We start from the raw sequence: 22772 nt of genomic DNA, 5'->3' as shown, positions 1-22772 counted from the left end.
TTATAAATCTTTTCTTTTATTTCTCTCTTTTTTTAAAGACTCCTCTTCTGTGCTTCATATCCTGGACTGGCCTTTCTATGTATTTAATAATCAAGTAATCTTATTTGGTCCTAATGGGATGCCCCCTGCCCCCCCCATCACAAGTTGCCTGAAATATCTAAAAATGAAATATGTGTGAAGGGCTTGAGGGGAGGGCAGAAGTGTAGGGGAGAGTACTTCAGGACAAATGCACCATATTTTGTCTCACTCATTAGAATCAGAAAGGAATAATCATTAGGAAAAAGACTGTTCTTGTTTTTTTGGTTTGGTTTAAATGGTCTCTTTCAATAAGGTTAGGTGATGGGAAAGAATGAAATATACATAGACTAATGTAACATCTCATTTCAAACCCACAGGTAAATAAACTGACAAACATTCTAGTGACATTTTCACTTATTTAAAGATAGTGACACAAAGAATACTACTTTATAGTATTGTAACAAAAATTATCTTAAATTTTATATTGAAATTATTTTAATTTCATATTTATGCATTAAAATGCATAAAAGCCAAAAGCTTTAAGTGTCTGTAATTTTATAACTTAAAAATTAAACTTAATAAATTACAGTAGATATTAAAAATAGGGGAATACTATAAAGAACTTTATGTCAATAAGTTCAAATTTTTAAAGAAAATTTAGAAATTCACAGGAAAATATATCTTACCAAAATTGTCTTAAAAAGAAAGAAAACCGGGATCCCTGGGTGGTGCGGCAGTTTAGCGCCTGCCTTTGGCCCAGGGCGCGATTCTGGAGACCCGGGATTGAATCCCTCGTCAGGCTCCCGGTGCATGGAGCCTGCTTCTCCCTCTGCCTATGTCTCTGCCTCTCTCTCTCTCTCTGTGACTATCATAAATAAATTTTTAAAAAGTTAAAAAAAAAAAAAGAAAGAAAGAAAACCTGATAGGTTTATTGTCATTAAATAAAATGAAGGAACAGTTAGCAGTTTTTCATAAGAAAATGCCAGGTCCAGACAGTTATACAGAAAAAGCCTACCAGGTTTTCAAGGAAATGATGATTCTAACCTCAATTTTTTCAGAAAATTGAAGGATAGCCTCTCTCATTAGTATGAATAAAGTAAAACATTAAAATGCAATAATAGCATTTATAACTTTATGCTATTTGATTTGATGCTCACATAAATCCCAAGAAGTAGATGAAGCAAATACTATTTTACATGACAAAACTGGGCCTCAGAAAGGGTAACTGGCTTGATCATGTCACACATCTAGTCAATAGTGAAATTTTGGCTATATTTCACAATCTTAGACTCTAGTTGGAGTCCTAGATTTGTATCATTCTCCCTCTTGCCTTTGAACATTTTCGTCTTTTTTTTTTTTAAGATTTTATTTATTTATTCATGAGACACAGAGAGAGAGAGGGGCAGAGACACAGGCAGAGGGAAGAGCAGGCTCCATGCAGGGAGCCCCATGTGGGACTCAGTCCCCAGACTCTAGGATCGTGCCCTGAGGCAAAGGCAGACGCTTAACTGCTGAGCCACCCAGGCGTCCTAAAAGTTTTCATTTAATAGCAACTATATATTGACTCTCACCTTTGAAGGCAGTTTTGAGGTTAGAGGTTATCAGACATTTATTACATCTTTTGGGTTTTTGTAAAAATAATGATCAAAACGAAACAACCAAAATCTTAAGACTCTACCATTCATAGAGTGAAGTTTGAATATTACTTTGAGGTTAATTTATTGAACTCATATAAATTGAAAATGTATGTAGGTTTTATTACCTAGAAAATGCTCAGGATGTATTTATATTTATCATATTATTTCTATTGCTTTGCAGGGAAGAACAATCTGAATAGATCTGTTTCAAAATACTAGATTAACAGTCATAGTAAAGACCTTGAAAAATCATGTAATGTATCCCCTTTTCTTTTGGTTAGGTAATAGAAATTCTACCTTAATAGGTAATAAAAATTTCATTAACCATTAGAATAATAAGCTACTAAGTGATGTAACTCAACTGGAAATAAACATTTACTAAGATGCTTTACTTACTCATTTGGTTGTATTTGTTATTTTCACTTAGGAAAAAATTTGGTGAAGAAAGTCTATTTCTTCCCATAAGTATTTATTGATCACTTATTTCATATAAGGCACTGTTTAGGCACTGTGGAAAGTGTGTGTGGGTAAGAGAGGACAAATTTAAATGAGGAAGAGATGGATTTTTCTATCTAAAAGAAAACCAGTGTAGATGTTATAAGACAAACATTAAAGTTGTGTGATAGGCTTGTAAAGTAAAATGCTACAGGAAAATAAGTAGTTATTCTTACTAGGTTAATCGGGGAAGACTTTGTAAAGGGGATGTTTCAGCTGAGGTTTGAAGGATGAGTAGGAGTTTTGCACTTACAAAGTGGGCAGGTGGAGGGAGTAATATGAACACTGGTTTGATGTTGAACAGTACATTCAAAATATGTATAAATCCAGTGGGGGAGAACACCAGTCAACGAGTATTCCCTGAGCACTTACCATGTGCTCACTGTAGTGCCAATTACTATGGAGAATTTAGTGGAAGCGTAAAACAGTTTTCTCTCATGAAGCATATTGTCTACTTCGGAAAGCCAACTTGGATGCAGAGGACGAGTAAACGCGGTGTAGAGAGATGTTAACAGAATTGAGTTCAACCGGGGCTTCTTTATGATAGAGATCACTGGGTAAGGGCCAGGGTATAAAAGTCTGTGGGAGCTAAGAAGAGAAGTTTGCCTTTTAAATTAGGTCAAATGGGAAGACCTTGTAGTTTCTTTGATATAGAAAGGATGTAATGGGAATTTTTAAATTTGGAAGGTTATCCTGGCAGTATTATACAGGCTAAGTTGGAAGCGTTACAGCTGTTGAAATACTAGGCATGTGATAAATGGTAAAAAGGGGTTTTGGGGTAAGGTCAGGCATTAGTTGTAGGAGTGGACAGCAAATGATAAAGGCAAAGAACATTGCAAAATAGAAATTAATATATCTATTTGAAAGTATGTAAGAGTGTTGGGGGGAGTGGTAGCCTGTGGGCTTATGCTTTGATCTGTTTTGGTTGGAGGTAGGTAGATGGGGAAAAGGAGATTAATGAATCCAGGAAGGAAGAAGCTAAAACAGGAGTGCTTTTTGAAGCTAGGCATTTTCCCACCTGTGGATGTTTTCATGCATAGGTGGGTGACATCCTTTCATTATGGATGTTGGATGAAATTTTCAGGATTGGATGGAAAGTTTAACATGGTGCCCTTTTCTGATTCTTTCAATTCAGAGATAGTATGAATCTACTCCTGACAAAAATGGGAAAGATGTGAAGACTAATTTAGCAGGGAAAGGATGCAGTAAAGACGCTGAATTCACGAAGGAAGTCATAGGTTGTTCTTGAAGGCTCTTTGGGGCTTTTCATATTTTTAATTTTATAACTATTATATGTTGTATTATTTTAGTTGAGATTAATATTTTATTATTTTATAGACAACAGTATTTCAGGCTGCGGTTTGCTGTAGAAGAATGTTCTCAATGGTATTGCCTAGCTAACCATAACTACTACACAATTTTAGATTCCTAGAGATATTTTAGTTGTCCTTTCTGTAAATTAAGCAAATCTTTACCAAATTTTAAAAGAGAATGAAAAATCAGTAACTTGAAGGAATCTTATGTATTTAAAAAATTTTGACCCTGTTTCTTCTTCACTCTTCTCTTTCTTCCACTGCTTCTGTTTTGTCATACACAGATTCTATAATTCAATGCAATTTCAATCCTCTTCCCTACATTTTTCACTGAAGCTACTGCTTAAAGGCTAACACTGCTACTGATCAAAAATTCCACAGCTCTACTTCATTTCTCTTGCCTTCTTATGAACCTTGACAGAGATGACAACCTCTCTCTTCCTTTAACTTTTGAGAGGTGATGTTGCCTTTTGTAACTATTATGTTCCTTTCTCAGAGTAATTTTCCTTTCTATACATAAATATAAGCATTCTCCCAAGTTTTTCTCCTCAAAACTCACTTCTCTTCGGAAACATCATACAAACTCATCACTTCACTATATTAAAATTACGTCATATATACATTTAAATGACACAAACTCAACCACAGATATGAGTATGTCTAGTAATAGCAAGTAGAGGAGAGCTGGCAATCCTGCCTGAATTCCTTTTTATCAAGTGTCTCCCGTAGAGTCAGCAGTTAGGGGCTGGAACTGTGAATCCACTGTATCTTTAGAAGGCTTTAGCTTCCTCATGCCTCCTGGGTAAGCAGTCTCCTTTTCTTGAAATTCTAGTATTTAAATATGTATTTATGTTTTTCATTCACTGCTACCCTAAATTTCAGTCAAAGGCTTCATCTCGGATTAACTGAAAAACTAATGGTTCATTTTGGTGTTGGAGGAATACCTGGCCATGTGGTCTTATTGAGAGATTATGTGCCTATCTCCATGACTACCTTTATAGGAACATTTCAATAGTAATTTGGAATTAGAAGCAAAAAATCTTTTTTTTTTAATTCATAGGTTGATTTTAGAATCTTACATCTGAATATGACTCCATTGTTTTCCCTCATAAACATTTTCCAGACCTTTAAAAGCTGTGTTTGCATAGATGAATCTATTTTAGCCTCAAGTGAACCTGAGCTCCACCTGGATGTCCTGCTTAAAACTCGTTGTCAGTGAACCCCAAGTTACAGTCCTCATCTCAGTCTTGCCTTCCCACACCTCCCCACTCAGCATTTCATAACTTCTTAGGTCCTTAACAGCACTATCCTCCACCCAGCTGTCCAGGCTTCAAATCTTCCTCTGGTTAGAATCCTGCTCCTCTCCCCCGTTCCCTCCCCACAAAAAACTATTGCATATTAAATTTAGTGTGAGCTCATTAACTTTGGTATTTACTGCCTTTCCAAAAAGTGGCCCCTACTATATTTTAAATATCACCAACTTCCAGGCTTATTTATCACTTCTTCCTAATTGTTGATCCTGTTGTTGTTTATACATGGTGTGTCTTCTCATCTTTGCCTTTCAGAAACTTATTCTGTTCTGTAACCCACTGCAGTGTCCAGCCCATCCAACTGGCTTTCTTCTCTTTTCTAGTCATTGTGACTTCTTCCTCTCATCTTTGAATCCCTAGCATACTCTGAACTAATTTTATTAGTAGCTATTTGTGTTTATCCTATCTCCTGATTTGCTTATAAGACAAAATAAGTTTTCATAATGCATGTTACTTTCATTTTTTTGTTCTTTTCCATTAATGATACATTTTCTTCCAGTTTCTGCCTTTCAGGTTTAACAAACACCACTTGATCAACTTTAGCTTCTGTTCAGGTGCTGTGACAGTGTTTTTTACATATGTCCTAAACATAGCTTAATATATATTTTACATTTATTCTAACTTTAGTCCTCAGAATAACTTGCATTGTAGTATTACAGGAGATCTCTGTATCCAAATGCTCATTAATCTAAAGGATTCATGGAGAAGCACAAGTTGCCATACAAGAGAATATTCACTAATGAACTAAGCATTTATAAAATTGGGCTGTGCTCACCAGCTATCCCTAATTAACTCTAGCTGTTACTTTCCTACCCATCTCATCAACATCCTTCTCTCTTACTTTCTTGCTAATGTAATGCAAATACAGCACAAACCAAAATGAAATTTTAAACCTTGCAAAAGATTTTCTTCAAGTCTATGAAAGTACAAGAGAATGACTTTAATCTCTTGCAAAATTGTTGACAGATGGGTATTTAGCAGTTAACCATTGAAGAGAAAAGGATGAGGACTCAGAGGAACTTCAAAAAAGAATTTGAGTAACAAAGAATTAAGGGAGGCCCTTGAAAGAATTGTTGAGGTCTTCAAAACAGAAATGACCCACTCTGTGCTCATATTGTAAATTTCAAAGCCAGTGAATGTTACACCATTGTATGGTCAGCAAAGATGGGAGCTTTAATTAAAGTGTATTTAATCATTAACTATTTTTTTTTAATTTCGTAAGTTTTAGTTTCATATTTCAGATGAAGTTGAAGTCAACCCTTTTTTACCGTTTATTCTGAAATATGTGGACCTGTTTTAAAAAGGTTCTAGTACCAATTATCCTTGGGTACCAAGGACCTCTTTTATCTACCTTTTCACAGTACAGGTGGCATCAGACTGCTGGGTTTCAACTCAACATACTAGCTCCTTTCCATTCTTGTTCATCTCCTTTTTCTTTTCCGTTCCTTTTTTTCACTTTCTAAACCTTGGTTCACCCTTCTTTTATTACTGCTTCTTTACAGCCTATAGCCCCCTCTTTTTCTTTACCTTTTTATTTCTTTTTTTTTTCTTTACCTTTTTAATGTTCTTTTGCTTCTTTGCCAGTATCCTCATCTTGAGACTTATCCACTATCTGCCTGGCCTTGCCTTACTATCTCTTCTTAATCTCCTCATCTGGTATTATCATTGCTTTCTGCTTTAGGTTTTTCCCTCTTTTACTCTTTTTTTTTTTTAAATCTCAAATAATGTTTTTCTAATTTTGAGTTTTTGTTTTATTCTTTCTTCTGAATGCTTACTTTTTACACTTCTTCACTCATGGTGAGAAAGTAGATATACCCTAGAACCTCTATGTGCTGAAGAAACTTTTATTGTTAAGATCATGAGTGAGATAAGGCCTAAACACTTGTTCTCAAAGGAAGCCTTTCTTTCTATTTTGTCCAGCCTAGCCATGTAGTACACCAGGCCAGTTTATCTGGGCAGTTTCTTCTGTAAACCTCTGTAGGCTGGTGTACTTAATTTCTGTCTCTCCTTTGACTGCCAAAGGTCCTTGTACTAATCAGTGGGTGTACACTAATGAAATTTGATTATGTATTTAATATTGTAGTTTTGCCATAGTAAAAATCCTAAACTTGGGATTTTTTTAAACAAAAATTGTGGGAGAATGTGGGGAGGTCTTGGGGGGGAAATCAGTTCTCATAGTGGGTCACTTTCTACTTCAGAAATTTAAGAAATATTTTAGGAATTGGGCCTGATGTACAATTCTGTATTAATTTATAACACTGGTTTTGTTGGAGTAAGGTTAGGTTTAATCTAAATGTGAAGAGAAAATAAATAAATGTGGAGAGAAAAAATTTTAGAGCAAGTTACAGATCCTCTCTAAAGATAAATCTCTTAAATGTTTAAAACTAGGCTAAAATTAATACTTGCCATGTGTGATAAGAACATTGTAGTTGGAAATGGATGACTAATAGATTTTCTCAGTTTTAATGCCTCTGACTAGAGTATAAATGTGAATGTTGTTCATTCTCCCAAATTGGTACATTTCCCTTTCATATCTTTTTGTGTGGGTAAAAGGTAACTCAGAATATATTTTTTAATTCTTATAAAAACAGAATCTTCATAAATCAGAGTTTTAGTAATCTTGTGTCTATGATTTGGTGAAAAGTTAAACAAAAATAAGCACTTTGGAAAATGTCTGTCTTCATATCCTCATTAGGAAACTTCTCTTTAATTTTGTAGTCAAATCAGAAAATTAATGCCCGTTGGACCACAGAGGAGCAGCTTCTAGCAGTGCAAGGTATATTAAAGATAAGCAGTTATTGTTGTTAATTATTTAATTTGTCATGAAAGGTGACTACCATAGTTCTTCCCTTCCTTTAGAAATGGATCAAGAAAGGGCTCTTGTGTTTACCACAAAGTCCTGATAACCAGGAATTCTGTTTTGTTCTTGTGGATGTGACTTTACTGAGCTTATATGCATTTTGGGTCCTGTACCGCATGTAGCGCATTCTCAGCCTTAACAATGATGGTGATGATAAGCTTGAACAAGTCATATAGTCTCTGTGCCTTTGCTTCAGTTTTCCTGCGGTTGGGTTCATTCTTACTATATTAGTCACTGATAACTCATCATTAAAAGTATAAACTATTATATGTTTCTGGTTTTTCTAATTACTCTGTATAATAGTGTTTCTCTATTTGATAAATGTCAGGTACTGAAAATATTAATGATATACTTAATTTTCAGTGTATTGTAACTTAAGAGATATGCCACTGAATGCTTAGAAAGCCGACTTTAAAACATATATATAGAGAGAGTTAAAAGATACATTAAAATATATATATAGCATTTTAAACGTACTATTTATAAGAATGCTTTGTTAAATTATATGGGAGAGCACTTTTTGTATTATGAATCCCATGGGCAAATTAGTAGCATTATTAAATTGGATTTTTCCCATGTTTGTATATTTTTTATTCAGTGTTGTAGTTTTTTGTTTTTTGTTTCTTTTTGTTCAAGATAAACTTCTTAGGACTGATTGTGTAATTATAAATTTGGTCTCCAATTTGGTTTTTTGTGGTTGAACCCTCTTTGTGTTGAATACTAATAGCTTTTTTTATCTAGGTTAACTACTGTAAGAGAAACAAAACATATAAGTATACTTTAAAAAATATTTCTAAGTATTCAAACACAGAAAACATATTTTACTCAAAAAGGTTGTGCAGGTATCATTTGGATGTGAGAGTAATGTAATTAAAGATTGGTTAATAGATGACTCTGCAGTTTGGACTAGAGTAAGTAAGAATTACCCTGCCAGTGTGATTAGAAAATGTCACAGGAGGGTGCCATCGGGATGATGTCAGCCTTCTCTTTGGCCTGTACAGCACAAGACAGTCATTTTATAAACAGAATAAACACTTGATCCTATGGAGACAGAGTGCTGTATGTGCATGGAGCACATCTATAGTTGGGGAACTAAGTTTCTAAATGAGTCAGAACAAAGTTTAATTAGTTTATAATGTTCAATAATAGCTATGTTTAAATTAGATACTGTTTAAAATTTAGATTTAAAAATGAGTAGGAAAAAAAATGGTAGGGGCGCCTGACTGGCCTACTCCATAGAGCATGCTGCTAGATCTCAGGGTCATGAGTGTAAGCTCTGTGTTACTTAAAAAACAAACAAACAAAGAAACCTAGTATTTTCAGAGGCTGCTTCCTATTGATTTAGATCTATGACTTATAGCTCTAATGTAGTTATTTGAGGAGACATTGCTTTTGTTGATGTAAAGCCTGTGTTTCTATCCATCTTAGCGTGTGTGTGTTTGTGGGTAGCCCATAGAATTTAACCCTGATTTCCGGTATTTCAGTTGCTTAAAGGTTAGTATATAAATCTTGTACTCTACTATAAGAAAATATCCCAGTGAAAGGATTTTCTGGAGAGACTTGTGAGGAAAATCTGGGCTAATGTTTCTAGAGGATTCAAGATTTGATATTGTTCTGCAGTACTACCATGGAATCTTATGGCTGGATCAAATATGTAGAGCTGCATTCAAGAGAATGAGCAATGGCAAGATTTACATGTATAGTTTGAGCTGTATATGTGGATATTATCGCAGTTTATAAATATTAAAAGAATTTGTATATAATCAAACATTTCATCTCTGTTGAGATATTCAGTATTATATTCTTATACACATTTAAAAAGTAATTACTAAATAAATTACACTAATGCAGCAATTTGTACAAAAATATACATGTTCTTAGGATTTTGAAGCCACTTTCTTAATATGTTAATGTCTTTATCTTAACTCTAGGGAATTTTTGTTTCACTTTGAGTTTTTTAGGCTTTTTTGGGGGGGAAAGGGTTCATTATATAAAATAAAACAATATGGAGCTCTTTGTGTCCAAAATAGTTATCTTAGGGAAAACAAAAAGTGCTATTTTTGCTAATGAGCCCACATGTTCATATAATGCTCAGATGTGTGTCTTATAAACAGTGTAATCCTATAGTAATGTCACCTGTACCTGAATCTCTGTGGTTAAGGTACATAACCACAGGTTTTATTTTAACATGTAGTTTGCTGTCCATAAGTACCCATCTTAGTGGGCAATTGTTCTGTTTTTCTTCTCTTTAATCTTCATGTTTGATAAACCTTTATATATTATTATGACTTTCAGTTTTACAAAATATAAATCATTTGTTTTGATATTAACATTTTAGTTTTAAAGTATTTTATATTTAAGACATTTTGTGTATATTCTGATTTGACACTCATTTATTAAATGCCTTTTTAAATCTTGCTCATAGTTGACTATTAGAGTGACCTGGAGAGAGAAATATAAACTCTATAGTGTCATAGTGAGACTTATAATTCTACTATTAAATAAACTTTTTTGTTGTAACTTTTAAAACCACATACATATATTAGGATTATTTCCTAGGGCTTAAATATATATTTCCCACTTTTTCCCCATCTACTCACATTGTTGTTAACTAAATACTACCATTTAAATAATAACTATTTAAATAAATAAATATTATTTATTTATATGATGAATAAGTAAATAAATATTAAGCTATTTTTCCTTCTTTCTCCCCTATTTGGAAGGGCAGGGAGTCCTGCTCAGACCAAACAAGAATGTCTGTTTGTAATTGTTAATGTTAGCTCTAGGTATGTTATAACTTCATTAACATTCTTCAAGAGTCCCCAGATAGGTTATAATTATAAGTGTGGCTAATTTAAACCTCTAAAAAGTACTTGTTAAGAATGTATCTCTGTACTTTCTATAATCTGTTTCAGCCTTTAAGTTTCTGAGTTTTCTTTCTTTTTTTTTTTCTCTTTCTATCTTTTCTTTCTTTCTTTTAATATTTTATTTATTCATGAGAGACACAGCGGAAGGGACAGAAACATAGGCAGAGAGAAAGGCAGGCTCCCTGCAAGGATCCCAATGTGGGACTCGATCCCAGGACCCCAGGATCACACCCTGAGCCAAAGGCAGATGCTCAGCCACTGAGCCACCCAGGTGCCCCAAGTATCTGAGTTTTCTGTTACAACAAACTAGTTAACAGATTAATTATAGTCTTCACAGTTTGTTTTAGTGGAAATATCCCTATTTATAGCTTGTTTCATATATATATAAATGATTTTTTCTAATCTGTAGTGCTCTTAGAAGTTATCCTAAAATCAGTCTTGATATTCATATGATAAACATTTCTTATTTAGCAAGAATTAAGAAAGGAACTAGATTTGGGTGTATTTTTTTCATGTAAAATGGAACAATTTTTAGCTGTTTTCAAAAAATAATAATACATTTAAATGATAGGACAAAACATTGACTCTTTAAAGTATAGAAGGGCAGAACCTAGTATATACAGTATTTATTTTAGGCCTTCCCTTAAATGTATTCATTTCATAATCATTAGTGCTAAAAAATAGTATACTCCCCAACCAAAATGTTAGTGCTATTTTGGGGTAAACAACAAGAAACTTTCCCAGTTTTATCAGGATATCAGATTTAATTTTTAGGTTTTTTTCCCCCTTTTCATATTACCTGTCTTCTTATAAAACAGGAAATGATGGAACTATGTTCACATCAGTTATGCTTTCACAGTTAAATGTTAGCTTCTCTTCCTGTAGTTTATACATTTTATTTGTTTTTAGGTTGTAAGCCTCGAAATTTTCTTCTAATTTTATCTTTTACATTTTTTTTTTAAAAAAGAATGTTTCTTAAAGGAGGAGAGAATGGTTTTGGTGCTTGATTAAAACAGAGATTGTAACCCAGTACATGAATAATCAAAAGGAAAGGGAGATCAGGAGATTCATATTTTTTCATCTAAAAGACACTCATTTGCTTTAGAGAGTTTCTTCTATTATAACAGGTATCACAAGAATGGAGACCCAAAAGTATAATTGTCAGCCCTCTGATGCACTTGCTTCAAATAATTAATGATTCAAAATTTCCAGCATCTCTGTGATGGGATTTAACTTAAAACAAGGATGATGGGAACACAAGACTCAGAAGAGAAAGGCTAGATATTAGAAAGAGAATTGATTCTGACTTTTAGACCTCACCTAAATAGATGCACCATTCACTGTCCCACTGCTGTTGGTATCTTTTCTTTACTATGAATTCTTGAAGAGATTTATAGGTGGTAGAAAGAAATGCATGTTGCCAAATGGTTTGAGTTTAAAATTAATATTTTATTGATAGGAAAGAACCACATCCCTGGGATTTCTAGATATCACTATGTTCTTATTTCAGAAATAGGTTTCCTGGTTATACTAAGTACATACTCACTTAAGAAATATTGTTATAAAAAAAAGAAATATTGTTATAAGAAGCAAGAAATAATACCACCACCACCCCCAAACACACACAAGTTGTACAACCTGGAAGCATCTTGCTACTCTTAACGTTTTGACTTTTTTTGGTAGCCCAAGATCAGATTTTAAAAATAACATTTTAAATATACCAAAAGCAGATTCATGATGTCCCTTCTATCTCAGGAGAGATAGAGGAGGGGAGAGCCTATAATTCTATGTCCACAGTTGAGAAACACTACACTACAAATGCCCCTGAAGTTACAGTCTTACTAGCCAAATTTTAAAAAATATGAATATACGTTTTTTTGTGGAGCAGAGTGAAGAATACTGTTTGGAGAATGTGGGCTTTTATAAAATGTGACGAGAGTTATACTTTTATATTAATTTCCAAGCAAAACTGTAAAAGTGTATGTTAAAGATTATAAGGTATCATCTGCCAGCATAGGAAGCCAGGTTGTTTCACTGTAACTTTCAAAATTTGACTGAAAACACTTTTTTTTTTTCTCTTCCTGGGAAATTTACAATATACCTGTCCCAGGATTTTCTAAAATTTTATTCTACTAACCTTTAAAAACTGACCTTTGGCCCTAAAGGTGAGAAGTTTAATTTAAAACCATGGTTCAGATGGACCTAATCCTTTTACATCTTCAGGAAGAGACATTTAGTCACGATTTAATTCCCATGCTGATAAAGCAATCGGATGGCCTTACTTATTATAAAATTGTGAAAAAAGAATGGACCACCCTTCTTCTAGGTACAAATTGGAACTAAAGTGGCTCTGATACCTTGGGAAGTCAAAGTTCATTGCTCTGCATTGCTACACCTGCTAGGTTTTCTTCCAGAAGCCTAGCTGAGGATTCTTCAGAAGGAGCTGCCCTAGTAAATCTTAAGTTGGTGTTTCATTAGAATTTAACTAGTTATCAGCCACAGTATGGACTTAAGAATTCCACCTTCTAACCAAAATATGCTATTGAGCCAGCTTCATGGGAAGTGTGAAGGTGGTAAAGAAGTTAGCTATATGTGACTCTTGTGGTGTGGGGGAGAAAAATCAGTCCTATTTCCTGAGCACCCTATGTACCCAGCATTATATTTCATAGGACAGTACTTTCCAACCTTTCTCACATCATGGTATACAGAAAAAAAATTAATGAAATTTGTCACAACACTCTGGGATAAATGGATGAGGCTGCTGTTGTCCAGAGAGGACTGCCAAGGAGCTCTAGTTATTCCAGTCTCTGCCCAGCCATCCTGCAAGTTGAGGGCATTAATATTCCTGAAGGCCCATTTGTTCTCAGGACATGAGTGGGATCCTCAATCAGACTATAAAAGTCTGAGCCTTAAGATTTTGTAAAGTAGTTTATATGAAACTGGCATACATGAGTTAATAATAAACATATCTGGGTGACTTGGAACCTAGGCGACTTGGAAAAAGTCCTTGACATCCAAAGTATCTGGAAAAACTAAGGCTCCTATAGGAAGTAGTTTTGGTTTGTGGGTCTATAATTCTGGAAGTACAACAATGTTGGTGACAAGGTAAAGTCCATTGAGTAAGAGAAAATAAAACAAGATCCAAAAAAGGAGGACAGTTGTAAAATGGAATGTACATGGGGATAACTTCCTGGTGGATTTTGGAATATATTATTTTGCTAAACAAATGGGTATTCTAAGGATTGTAATATCTTCATACTTAGAAGTCAGAGTTAGTCTTAATGTGACTTCTTGCTACAATACAGAAAAATTATCTTAGATTTATTTAAAGTTTTCATTTCCAAACTCATATATTCAGTAGCTTTGGTCATTTCTAGAATATAAATTAAATATCTCTTGTAAAAATTAGTACATCGATAGAACACTGTGTCTGATTTCAAATTAGGAGTTGTTTTTCAGTACAGCAATCTCAAATGAGTTGTTATTTTCCAAAGTATAAATGATAGAGAAGTACTTGAATATATAGCAATAATTCCTAATATTAAATAACCTTAGATTCTATTGCCCAATAAACCCTCACTGTAACCTAGTCACCCTTAGGATAGATATACTTAGTTACAGAGTTTGAACTGGAAATAAACTCATGGATTTAAAGAGAACTTATGTTGCTAAATACTATAAATAATGTTAAGTGTCATAATTTATTGGCATACATATCTTTCCCTTTGAGAACAGAGCAAGTGAGCAGTTTACAAACCTCAAACTCCGTATTAAAAATCATTATAGCTTAATAATGTCAAACCTCCTGCTCAAAATGCTCTTTAAGGTAGAGGACTCCCCATAGAGTCAAGCCTACCTAGTTGAATATAAGCAAAAGATACTCACAGTCAAGTTCTCTGTAAAATAAAGGCAGAAATTAAAAACAAGAATTTTGTCATGATGGTGCTTTAAGGTAATTGGATAAATGATAGCAATAGGGATCTGTAAGAATGTATCTAGCATTTCTCCTGAAGTGTTAACATAGCCTTATATTATTGTCTCATCTGTGATTGTATACATGTTGAATTTATTTAAATTCCCATGATTCTGGTTGCTTAGGTTACATTATGGACTTTACTATCATAAGTATCATTTTTTTCTCCTTTGTCATCTCTGTAATGAGTTACTGTTTTCTGATATTTTAAACAGTAGTTATCAAGTTGTCAAATCAAAAATTTTGATAGCTTTTATATTTTGAGTTAAGCGCATCTTTCTAGAATGAGCCAGTGAACGTCCTTTTAGAATTCCCTTAACACCTTATTATCTATCTGATTATATAAAGTCATTCCAAATTCTGTAGTAAATCTTTCACTACAGTAAAGTTTCCATTACAAGCTGTTAGGTTCTCAACTGAATGCACAGTCCTTCTTAAATTTAAGGTAGTGATGATGAGCACAAGTACTCTACACAGTAGTCACTACTGTAACCCTATTCTTTAGGCTATAAAGTACAGCTAGGAATCTTCCTCATACACAGTCTGGGGACTATAAGTTGAAATCCAACCAACTCTGAAAAATAGCTTCCCCTTTTTTTGCCCATCACATGATGATTCTTTTTTGTGTTTAAATTCTTGTCTCATTTCTGTTCATTGGTACCCTGGTGAGATTAGGCAAGTAATCCTGTTGAAGCTGGTATTACAACCAAAATTATAATGCTTTTCTTAATGGGGGAACTCTAAGACTACTCACTCAGTCCATTGAGGGGATAAAAGAGATGGCTCATTCCCATCCAGTTTTGTTTACAAACGGTGTTGCTCAAATTTAGGTGACTGGCTACTAGGGAAATAAATGAATGTGGAATTGAGGATGGAACAAAGAATTCAATGCTTTACAATAAATGGACTGTATTTGAGAGTTCAAGAGAGGATTGGAGAAAATAACTGAGTATGTAAAAAATGGTAAGTTTCTGATTGTTCAGTTGAAGGCAAGTGGCTGGCTCGCTGAAATGACATAATTGATAGTTTTCATCTGTGACCCTGATATCTTAGTCTCTCTCTCAGAATTGAGACATGAGCAGAGTTAATGAGAAAGGATTTTCATTGCTGGTATCTTTTGTGTGTGCATGATGTTTAGTACACACAGCTCTCCTTATTGATCCTTCACAGGTGTATTATTTACTTTGCTTTCCAGGTGTCCGCAAATATGGTAAAGATTTTCAAGCTATTGCAGATGTAATTGGCAACAAGACTGTTGGCCAAGTGAAGAACTTCTTTGTAAACTACAGGCGTCGGTTTAACTTAGAGGAGGTATTGCAGGAGTGGGAAGCAGAACAAGGAACCCAGGCTTCTAATGGTGATGCTTCTACTTTAGGGGAGGAGACAAAAAGTGCTTCTAATGTGCCATCAGGGAAGAGCACTGATGAAGAAGAGGAGGTGTGTTTGTGTATGGAATTTGAGCTAATATGAGTTGAGGAATCATCATTTTGTGTGGTGTGTTCTGTAAGGTTAATCTGTCAGAGGACTAGCTAAATGAGCATGAAAGGTTGACAATACACTTACCCAGTGGTGCCCCTCTGGTGGTGACTCCTAAGTCCTAATGACATGCTAAGTTCTGATCCTAGAAGAATGGAGAGTGTATTGTTCTTTCATAGTCTTATTTTTATTTCCAGTGTTAAGCTGTTTACTAATAAAGATGCCTGTTTGGTAGCTTCGTTGCTTTTTCGGTTTTTGGTTTTTTGTTTTGTTTTGTTTAAAATAAAAGAAGCTTGTGCTTCCAAAAAACACTGGTGTTATGTTTTTGTTTTGTTTTGATTTGTTTTGTTTTTCCTGTGACAGCCCAAACTATATTGTATTAAGTTCGTTAGGAACTCTCATCTCATACATGTATTTTTGTTTCCTCACCTCTAGGCACAGACCCCACAGGCTCCTCGGACTCTGGGTCCATCACCTCCTGCCCCATCATCCACTCCAACACCAACAGCCCCCATTGCCACTCTGAACCAGCCTCCACCACTTCTTCGTCCAACACTGCCTGCTGCCCCTGCTCTTCACCGGCAGCCTCCTCCACTCCAGCAGCAGGCTCGGTTCATCCAGCCCCGGCCAACTTTAAATCAGCCTCCACCACCTCTCATTCGCCCTGCTAATTCTATGCCACCCCGTCTAAACCCAAGACCAGTGTTGTCCACGGTTGGTGGTCAACAGCCACCGTCACTTATTGGAATTCAGACAGATTCACAGTCCTCACTGCACTAAAATTAAATTGGACAGATCTACAGTAACTCTTCACCCCATCATTATACCAATGCTCATCAGACTGATGCAAAAGAGGAGAGAGCAATCTCTCCTAGATACTGAGGCTGCGAACTAGTTCTGTGGCAGTGGGCTAGCATAAGTGGATGTCTAGGAAACTTTTTGGTTCATACAACCGAACTAAATGTTAATACAACAAAAAGCCTATAGTTAGCCTCCTTTCTAGAGTATACGTTCAGTGACATGATCTCATAAAAGAAAAAAAAAGACTAAGTATTCTATATACCAAGGTTTTTTTGTTTTGTTTTTACTGTATTTATTTTATTGAGATTCTTTATATTTCTGCCTCTTCATAGTCAAGACTCTTAGTACAGAAATACTGACTTAGGAATTGTGAAAACTCCTTAAGTTTCTTAAGGATGTTTGACTTTTTTCTTTCTTCCTTAATTTAATTTTTAACATTTTCCTATGTTAGGAGTGCAAGAATAAATAGCCTGCATTTCAGATTTTGACATATGTTCATTTAATGCATATTTAAGAAATTATAGTACATATCCCTTTTTTCAAAAAAAATCTTGCTTTTTTTTCTAAAGGAATTTTTAATATATTCCTTTAAAAGAAAGCAATTTAATCAATTGCAAAGCAATTATATGAAACCACAAAGAATGTACTGAACCTACTAACCCTTTAACATACACTTTAGGGTCCTAGTGCAAAGTCCTTGCTTAAAGGTCATTGACCCGTCATCTATCAGTAATAAGAGGATTGGAATAATAATTTTACATACAAATGAGAACTTAATTTGTTGAAGTACAATGTCTTTAAGTTTCTTGAAAATGGAGTTAATTTTGATTTTTTTTTAAATGTTTCTAAATGCTATCTGCTTTTAACTAGTAGTTGCCTATATTTGGGGACTTTAGAAGAGAATTATATTTTGTCAGTTACGTGAAGATAGTGGTTATGGAAGCATTTATTTACAATACCCTTTTTGTGTTTAGGTTCTGACTTAAAATTGCCCTCATACTTATTAATATGGTCTACATTTAATATAAAGGATGTTTTCTTGATAAATCTCTATTGTACTATTTGGATACATTTGTGTATTCCTTGCAGCCGACCTGTGCTTGTGGGTTTGGTTTAGGGTTAAATCATCAGCATTATTTCATAAAATAAATTTAAGAATTTGTTCTGTGTTATCTAAAGATGTATCAGTATATTGTCACAGTTGTGCTGTTAACTTAAAATGCTCAGACCCCTTTTTATAAAGAAGCAAAAACATTTCAAGTCTTAATTGACACATAAATCATTAAGCACCTACAAATAATATTTTACAAGTAATAGTATTTCAACAATGTGTTACTAATATTTTTGATACAGTGATTTCATATTGGAATCCTGACTTGTGGAAAGGGACAGATCACTTAGATTACTAGTGGAACTTAAGGCTAAATGTTTGCACATTTATATTCTCATCATATTTAGAACTATGTCACGGAATAGTCAACACCGAAGGCCCTTGATTTATGTTTTTGAGAAGTCATATATTCCCAGTGTTGGAAAAATAGTCCCTCCTATTGGCTCTAAAGCCTTAAGGAGCTATTAGATTTTAAATTCATTGATTAGTTTTAATTTTCAAGTTTAGATCACTTCTCATATGGACCTTAAGTTCTGGCACAAACTTCCTCCAGGGTGTGTCTTTTCTTTCTCACTGGATCATCTTAAATAGTTCCTACCCCTGGATTGTAACTAGATAAAAATCTGATTTAAAATTCTTAATATTCAGGAATTTATACTTATTTTTACTTTAAAAGCCACGGGGGGGGGCAGTTATATATCTTAAAAAGAAAGTATCTAAAGCATTTTTTTACAGTACTTAGATTGTCTTGCATATGTGCATACTATATGGCTTTTATTGTCTTGTCTCTTGTCAGTAGACCAGTATACGATGTGTGGGACATGTCAGTCAAGTTGGTCAGCACCAGCATCTGTCCAGCTGTTAAGTATATTATGATTCACTTAAAAATCTGTTCTATCCCAGCCATGGGCCAAGATGCTGTATCTGAGGGATGTGCTGTGATTTGATTTACGTACACTAGAGCACACAGTAGAAAAATCTGAGCTTCATTAGTAATATGACACATGTATATAGTGAGATGTCTTATTGTGTGCTTTGCATATTTTGTAAATATTTTGCACGTCATTAATTTTCTTTTTTGTTTAAGCAGTGTTTGGCCTGGAAGAGTGATATGCTTGCTGCTTAATCAAAGGATTAAAGAGTTAAAGATGTCTATGTCTTCTATTTTTATATAATTTCATGTTGTATGAAGAATTTAGGACCTCTTCACTGTGAAATTCTAAATATTGATTTTTTTTATAAGAAAGCAAAATCTAGAAATATTTTAATGACCATTTCATAATGTCAAGGTTATCATTTTTGAAAAATCTACACCCAACTATTTTTCATTACATAACTAAAAATAAATCACACTGTTGATACGCCTGGTAATATTAATGAAAATATATTTTTTCTATATTCTCTAATTCCAGTGTGTAATATGGATGGAGGTAAAGGTAAGTTTGGATCAGTACTTTTCCTCAATAATTCTACAGCTAAGTGAGTAAAATAAAATGTAGAATAAAGATTGGTTAAAGTATTGAGTTTAGTTAGTAAATATGTTGTACTATTTTCAAAAGTGTATTAACTCAGACACGTTAATAATGGCTGATCACTTAACACTAGGGTATCAAGATCTCCTCAAAACAACTAATAATCTGACTTAGAACTCAAAGCAGGATCTGTCTTTCTCCTTTTGCTTCCTCAAAATAAGTGAGGAATACATTCTGACTATAGGAAAACACAAAAATAAACTAACATGTATGTGTTAATTTTTTAACAGAGGCATCCATCATAAATATTTGTAAGATGTTAATAGAGTAAGTGAATACAGTAAGAATCCGATAATCAAGTTTGAGGAAACATTTGATACAAAATGTAAGAAATGACCTCATTTTCTAACAGCATTTAACGGGGGGCACATAACCTGTTTTAGGACAAAGTAGGTCACAACCCCTCCCAACTTAATCTGATTATAACTTTACCTTAAGAAAGGAATGTTCTGCAGCAATGAATTTTAGTAGCAATAGAGTTTGGGAGTAAAATAGTAAAAGGAATCCTCCTGCATGTGTGAGTTTATACCTAAAAGGCCATGTAGCAATGTGGTAAGTTACACTTTAGAATCCTAAAAGTGGAATTTGGGTGAGCAGGGTCTCTAAGGAAAAAAGTTTGGGAATATGAACTACAGAGATCTAGGAGCAGTCTTCACAATGTAAATGGCATAAAGGATAGCCTCCCAGAATGCTTTATATAATGTTTTCCCCGCCCTGGGTTATCTTACGGAAGGTTAATTTTTTATTCTGTATTATTTAATCTTATTTAAACATACCAGGTACAGTTACCATAACTAAGGAGGTCTTGAGTAGTATCACGACAGAAGTTATCTCTTGAGCTATCTAGCTTATTGCCCCCAGAACAGCTTTCATGATTGGTAGGATTTGGCTTCAAGAGGCCTTTATTCCCAAGACCAATTTTGTTCATATGCTCTTGCTTTTCCAAGAGTTTGAAAACGATCAATCGCTGAGAGGCTTGTCACTTGGCTTATATATAAAAAGAGTCTTCCCTGTACTATGGTGACACTTGGCCAACTCCATTGAACAAGGTACTTCACATCATGAGCCTAGGTTATTTTTCTTCCCTTCCAAATGATGACAAATAATAAAAATTGAAATAGCCCTTAGCAGTGCAGGAAAGCCAGGGGAGGTGCCACCAGCAGATGGAGACTGATTTATGATAAAAAAAAAAAAAAAAGCTAACAATTGAGGAACCTCCATGAAAGCAAAAGCACAGGAAAACATTCTCAGAAGTGCCCCCATAATAACCTCAGATTAGCTGCAGAGGTATGGAGCAGCCCCCCAAAGATTCCTACTTGCTGGTATTCATGCCCCTGTGTTTGAGCCACATGTAGTGACTTGCTTCTGACCAGTGGGATATGGCAAAGGTGATGATGTCCCGTCTGTAGTCAGGTTAAAAGATTGTGACTTCTCTCCTGTTTACTAGACTATTGCATTCTCTGGTTGCATTTGCAGCCTATGAGAGACCGTGAAGCAGAGAACTCAGCCAAGCTGTGCCCTGATTTCTTACTACAGAAACTAAACTAATGAGTGTTGTTTTGAGCTGCTAAGTTTAGGGGTAATACTTGTTATGCAGCAATAGGAAACTAATACAATAGATGAATGTATACCATCTAACAAAATGGGAGATGCCTGGATGGCTCAGCGGTTGAGCACCTCCCTTTGGCTCAGGGAGTGATCCCCGGAGTCCTGGGATTGAGCCCCACATCCGGCTTCCTGCATGGAGCCTGCTTCTCCCTCTGCCTCTCTCTCTGTGTGTGTCTCTTATGAATAAATAAAGTCTTTAAATTAAAAAAAAATTGGAGTGACTAGATACATATCAAAGATTTCAAAGCAAAGAATATTATAAAAAATACAGATGGTCATTTGATAATGGTAAAGGTGCCAATTCATCAAGAGGATCCCTGTGAGAGCTGCAAGAATAAATAGGCAAGGGGATCCCTGGGTGGCTCAGCGGTTTAGCACCTGCCTTTGGCCCAGGATGTGATTCTGGATACCCGGGGATTGAGTCCCACATCAGGCTCCTTGCATGGGGCCTGCTTCTCCCTCTGCCTGTGTCTGTGCCTGTGTGTGTGTGTGTGTGTGTGTGTGTGTGTGTGTCTCATGAATAAATTAAATGTTTAAAAAAAGAATATAGGCAAGTCCACCATTAAAGTCCATGACCTATGTCTCAAATATTGATACATGAAAACCAGAAATAAGAATATAGAAGACTTAAAAAAATAATATAGAAGACTTGAACAAAACTATTGATCACCTCTATCTCTAAGTGAAATTCATAGATCATTCCACCCAACAACAGGATACATATGAAATATTTCCAAGACAGAACATATTCTGTGCCATAAGTTTTAATAAGTGGAAAAGGATTCAAATCTTCAACTTGAATAAGTTGAAAAAGGATTCAACCCTCTGAGTATAATGGAATTGGAAATCAGCAACAGAAATCTGCAAAAAATGCCAAATATTAAACACATTGCTAAGTAAACTATAGGTCAGAAAATAAATTACAAGAGGAATTAGAAAATACCTTGAACTGAAAATAAGTAAAAACACAGTATATAAAAATCTATTGAATACAGCAAAGTTGTGACTAGAAGGAAATTCATAGCTTTAAATATATTAGAAAGAGAGATCTAAATCACCTAAGCTTTCTTCCTTAAAAGCTAGCGGGGGAAGGCGTAAATTCAAACAGAAGAGAGGAGGATCGCTTCTCAGCCTTTTGGCTAAGATCAAGTGCAAACAGAAGAGAGGAAATAAAGATAGAGGAAAAATAAATGAAATAGATAAGAAAATAGAGGAAAATCTCTGAAACCAGTAGTTGCTTCTCAAAAAGATCCAAAAAATTGAAAAATTATTATACAGATGATTTGATAGATCAAGAATAAAAACTGCAAAAGTTACCAAACTCTAAACAGGAAGAGGGGGTCATAATTGTGTAACCTACAAAAATTAAAAGAATTTGTAAAGGAATATGATGAAAAATTTATGCCAGCCAATTGGGAAATGTTTATGAAATGGACAAATTCTTACCAAAACTGTCTCAGAAAGAAACAGAAAATCTGAGTCAAGTAAAGAAACTGAATTTGTAACTTAAAATCTTCACACACACAGAAGTCTTATCCCAGATAGCTTTACTGGTGAATTCTATCAAATCCTTAAAGAAATAATACCAAATCTACACAAACAGAAAATACAAGAGAAAAGAACACTTTCCTAATCATGCCGTAAGAGCATTACTACTCTGATTCAAAGCCAAATGAAGATAAGAAAACTCCAGACTGATATCTCTAGTGAACAGAGATGCAAAAATTCTTAGGAAGACATCAGCCTCATCTAAAAAGAATTGCAGAAC

The 22772-nt window shown here is 34.5% G+C and overlaps 1 protein-coding gene across 4 annotated transcripts in view; it reads left to right on the top strand.

Annotated features, from left to right (window-relative positions):
- RCOR3 (REST corepressor 3) overlaps window positions 1-19019 on the top strand; it is a 53468-nt gene extending 34449 nt beyond the window's left edge. For 3 of the 4 annotated variants that reach the window (XM_055319195.1, XM_055319194.1, XM_055319197.1), the window contains 3 exons: window positions 7492-7549; window positions 15672-15913; window positions 16388-19019. In XM_055319195.1, coding sequence (XP_055175170.1) covers window positions 7492-7549; window positions 15672-15913; window positions 16388-16732 — 645 coding nt within the window. In that variant the 3' untranslated portion in view covers window positions 16733-19019. The remainder of the gene's footprint in view (window positions 1-7491; window positions 7550-15671; window positions 15914-16387) is intronic. The other variant, XM_055319196.1, reaches the window with a different exon arrangement.
- The last annotated feature ends 3753 nt before the right edge of the window (window positions 19020-22772 follow it).

The sequence above is a fragment of the Nyctereutes procyonoides genome, unplaced genomic scaffold, assembly GCF_905146905.1.
Source record: "Nyctereutes procyonoides isolate TBG_1078 unplaced genomic scaffold, NYPRO_anot_genome, whole genome shotgun sequence".
Lineage (NCBI taxonomy): Eukaryota > Metazoa > Chordata > Mammalia > Carnivora > Canidae > Nyctereutes > Nyctereutes procyonoides.
This window is presented reverse-complemented; position numbering and strand designations above follow the sequence as displayed.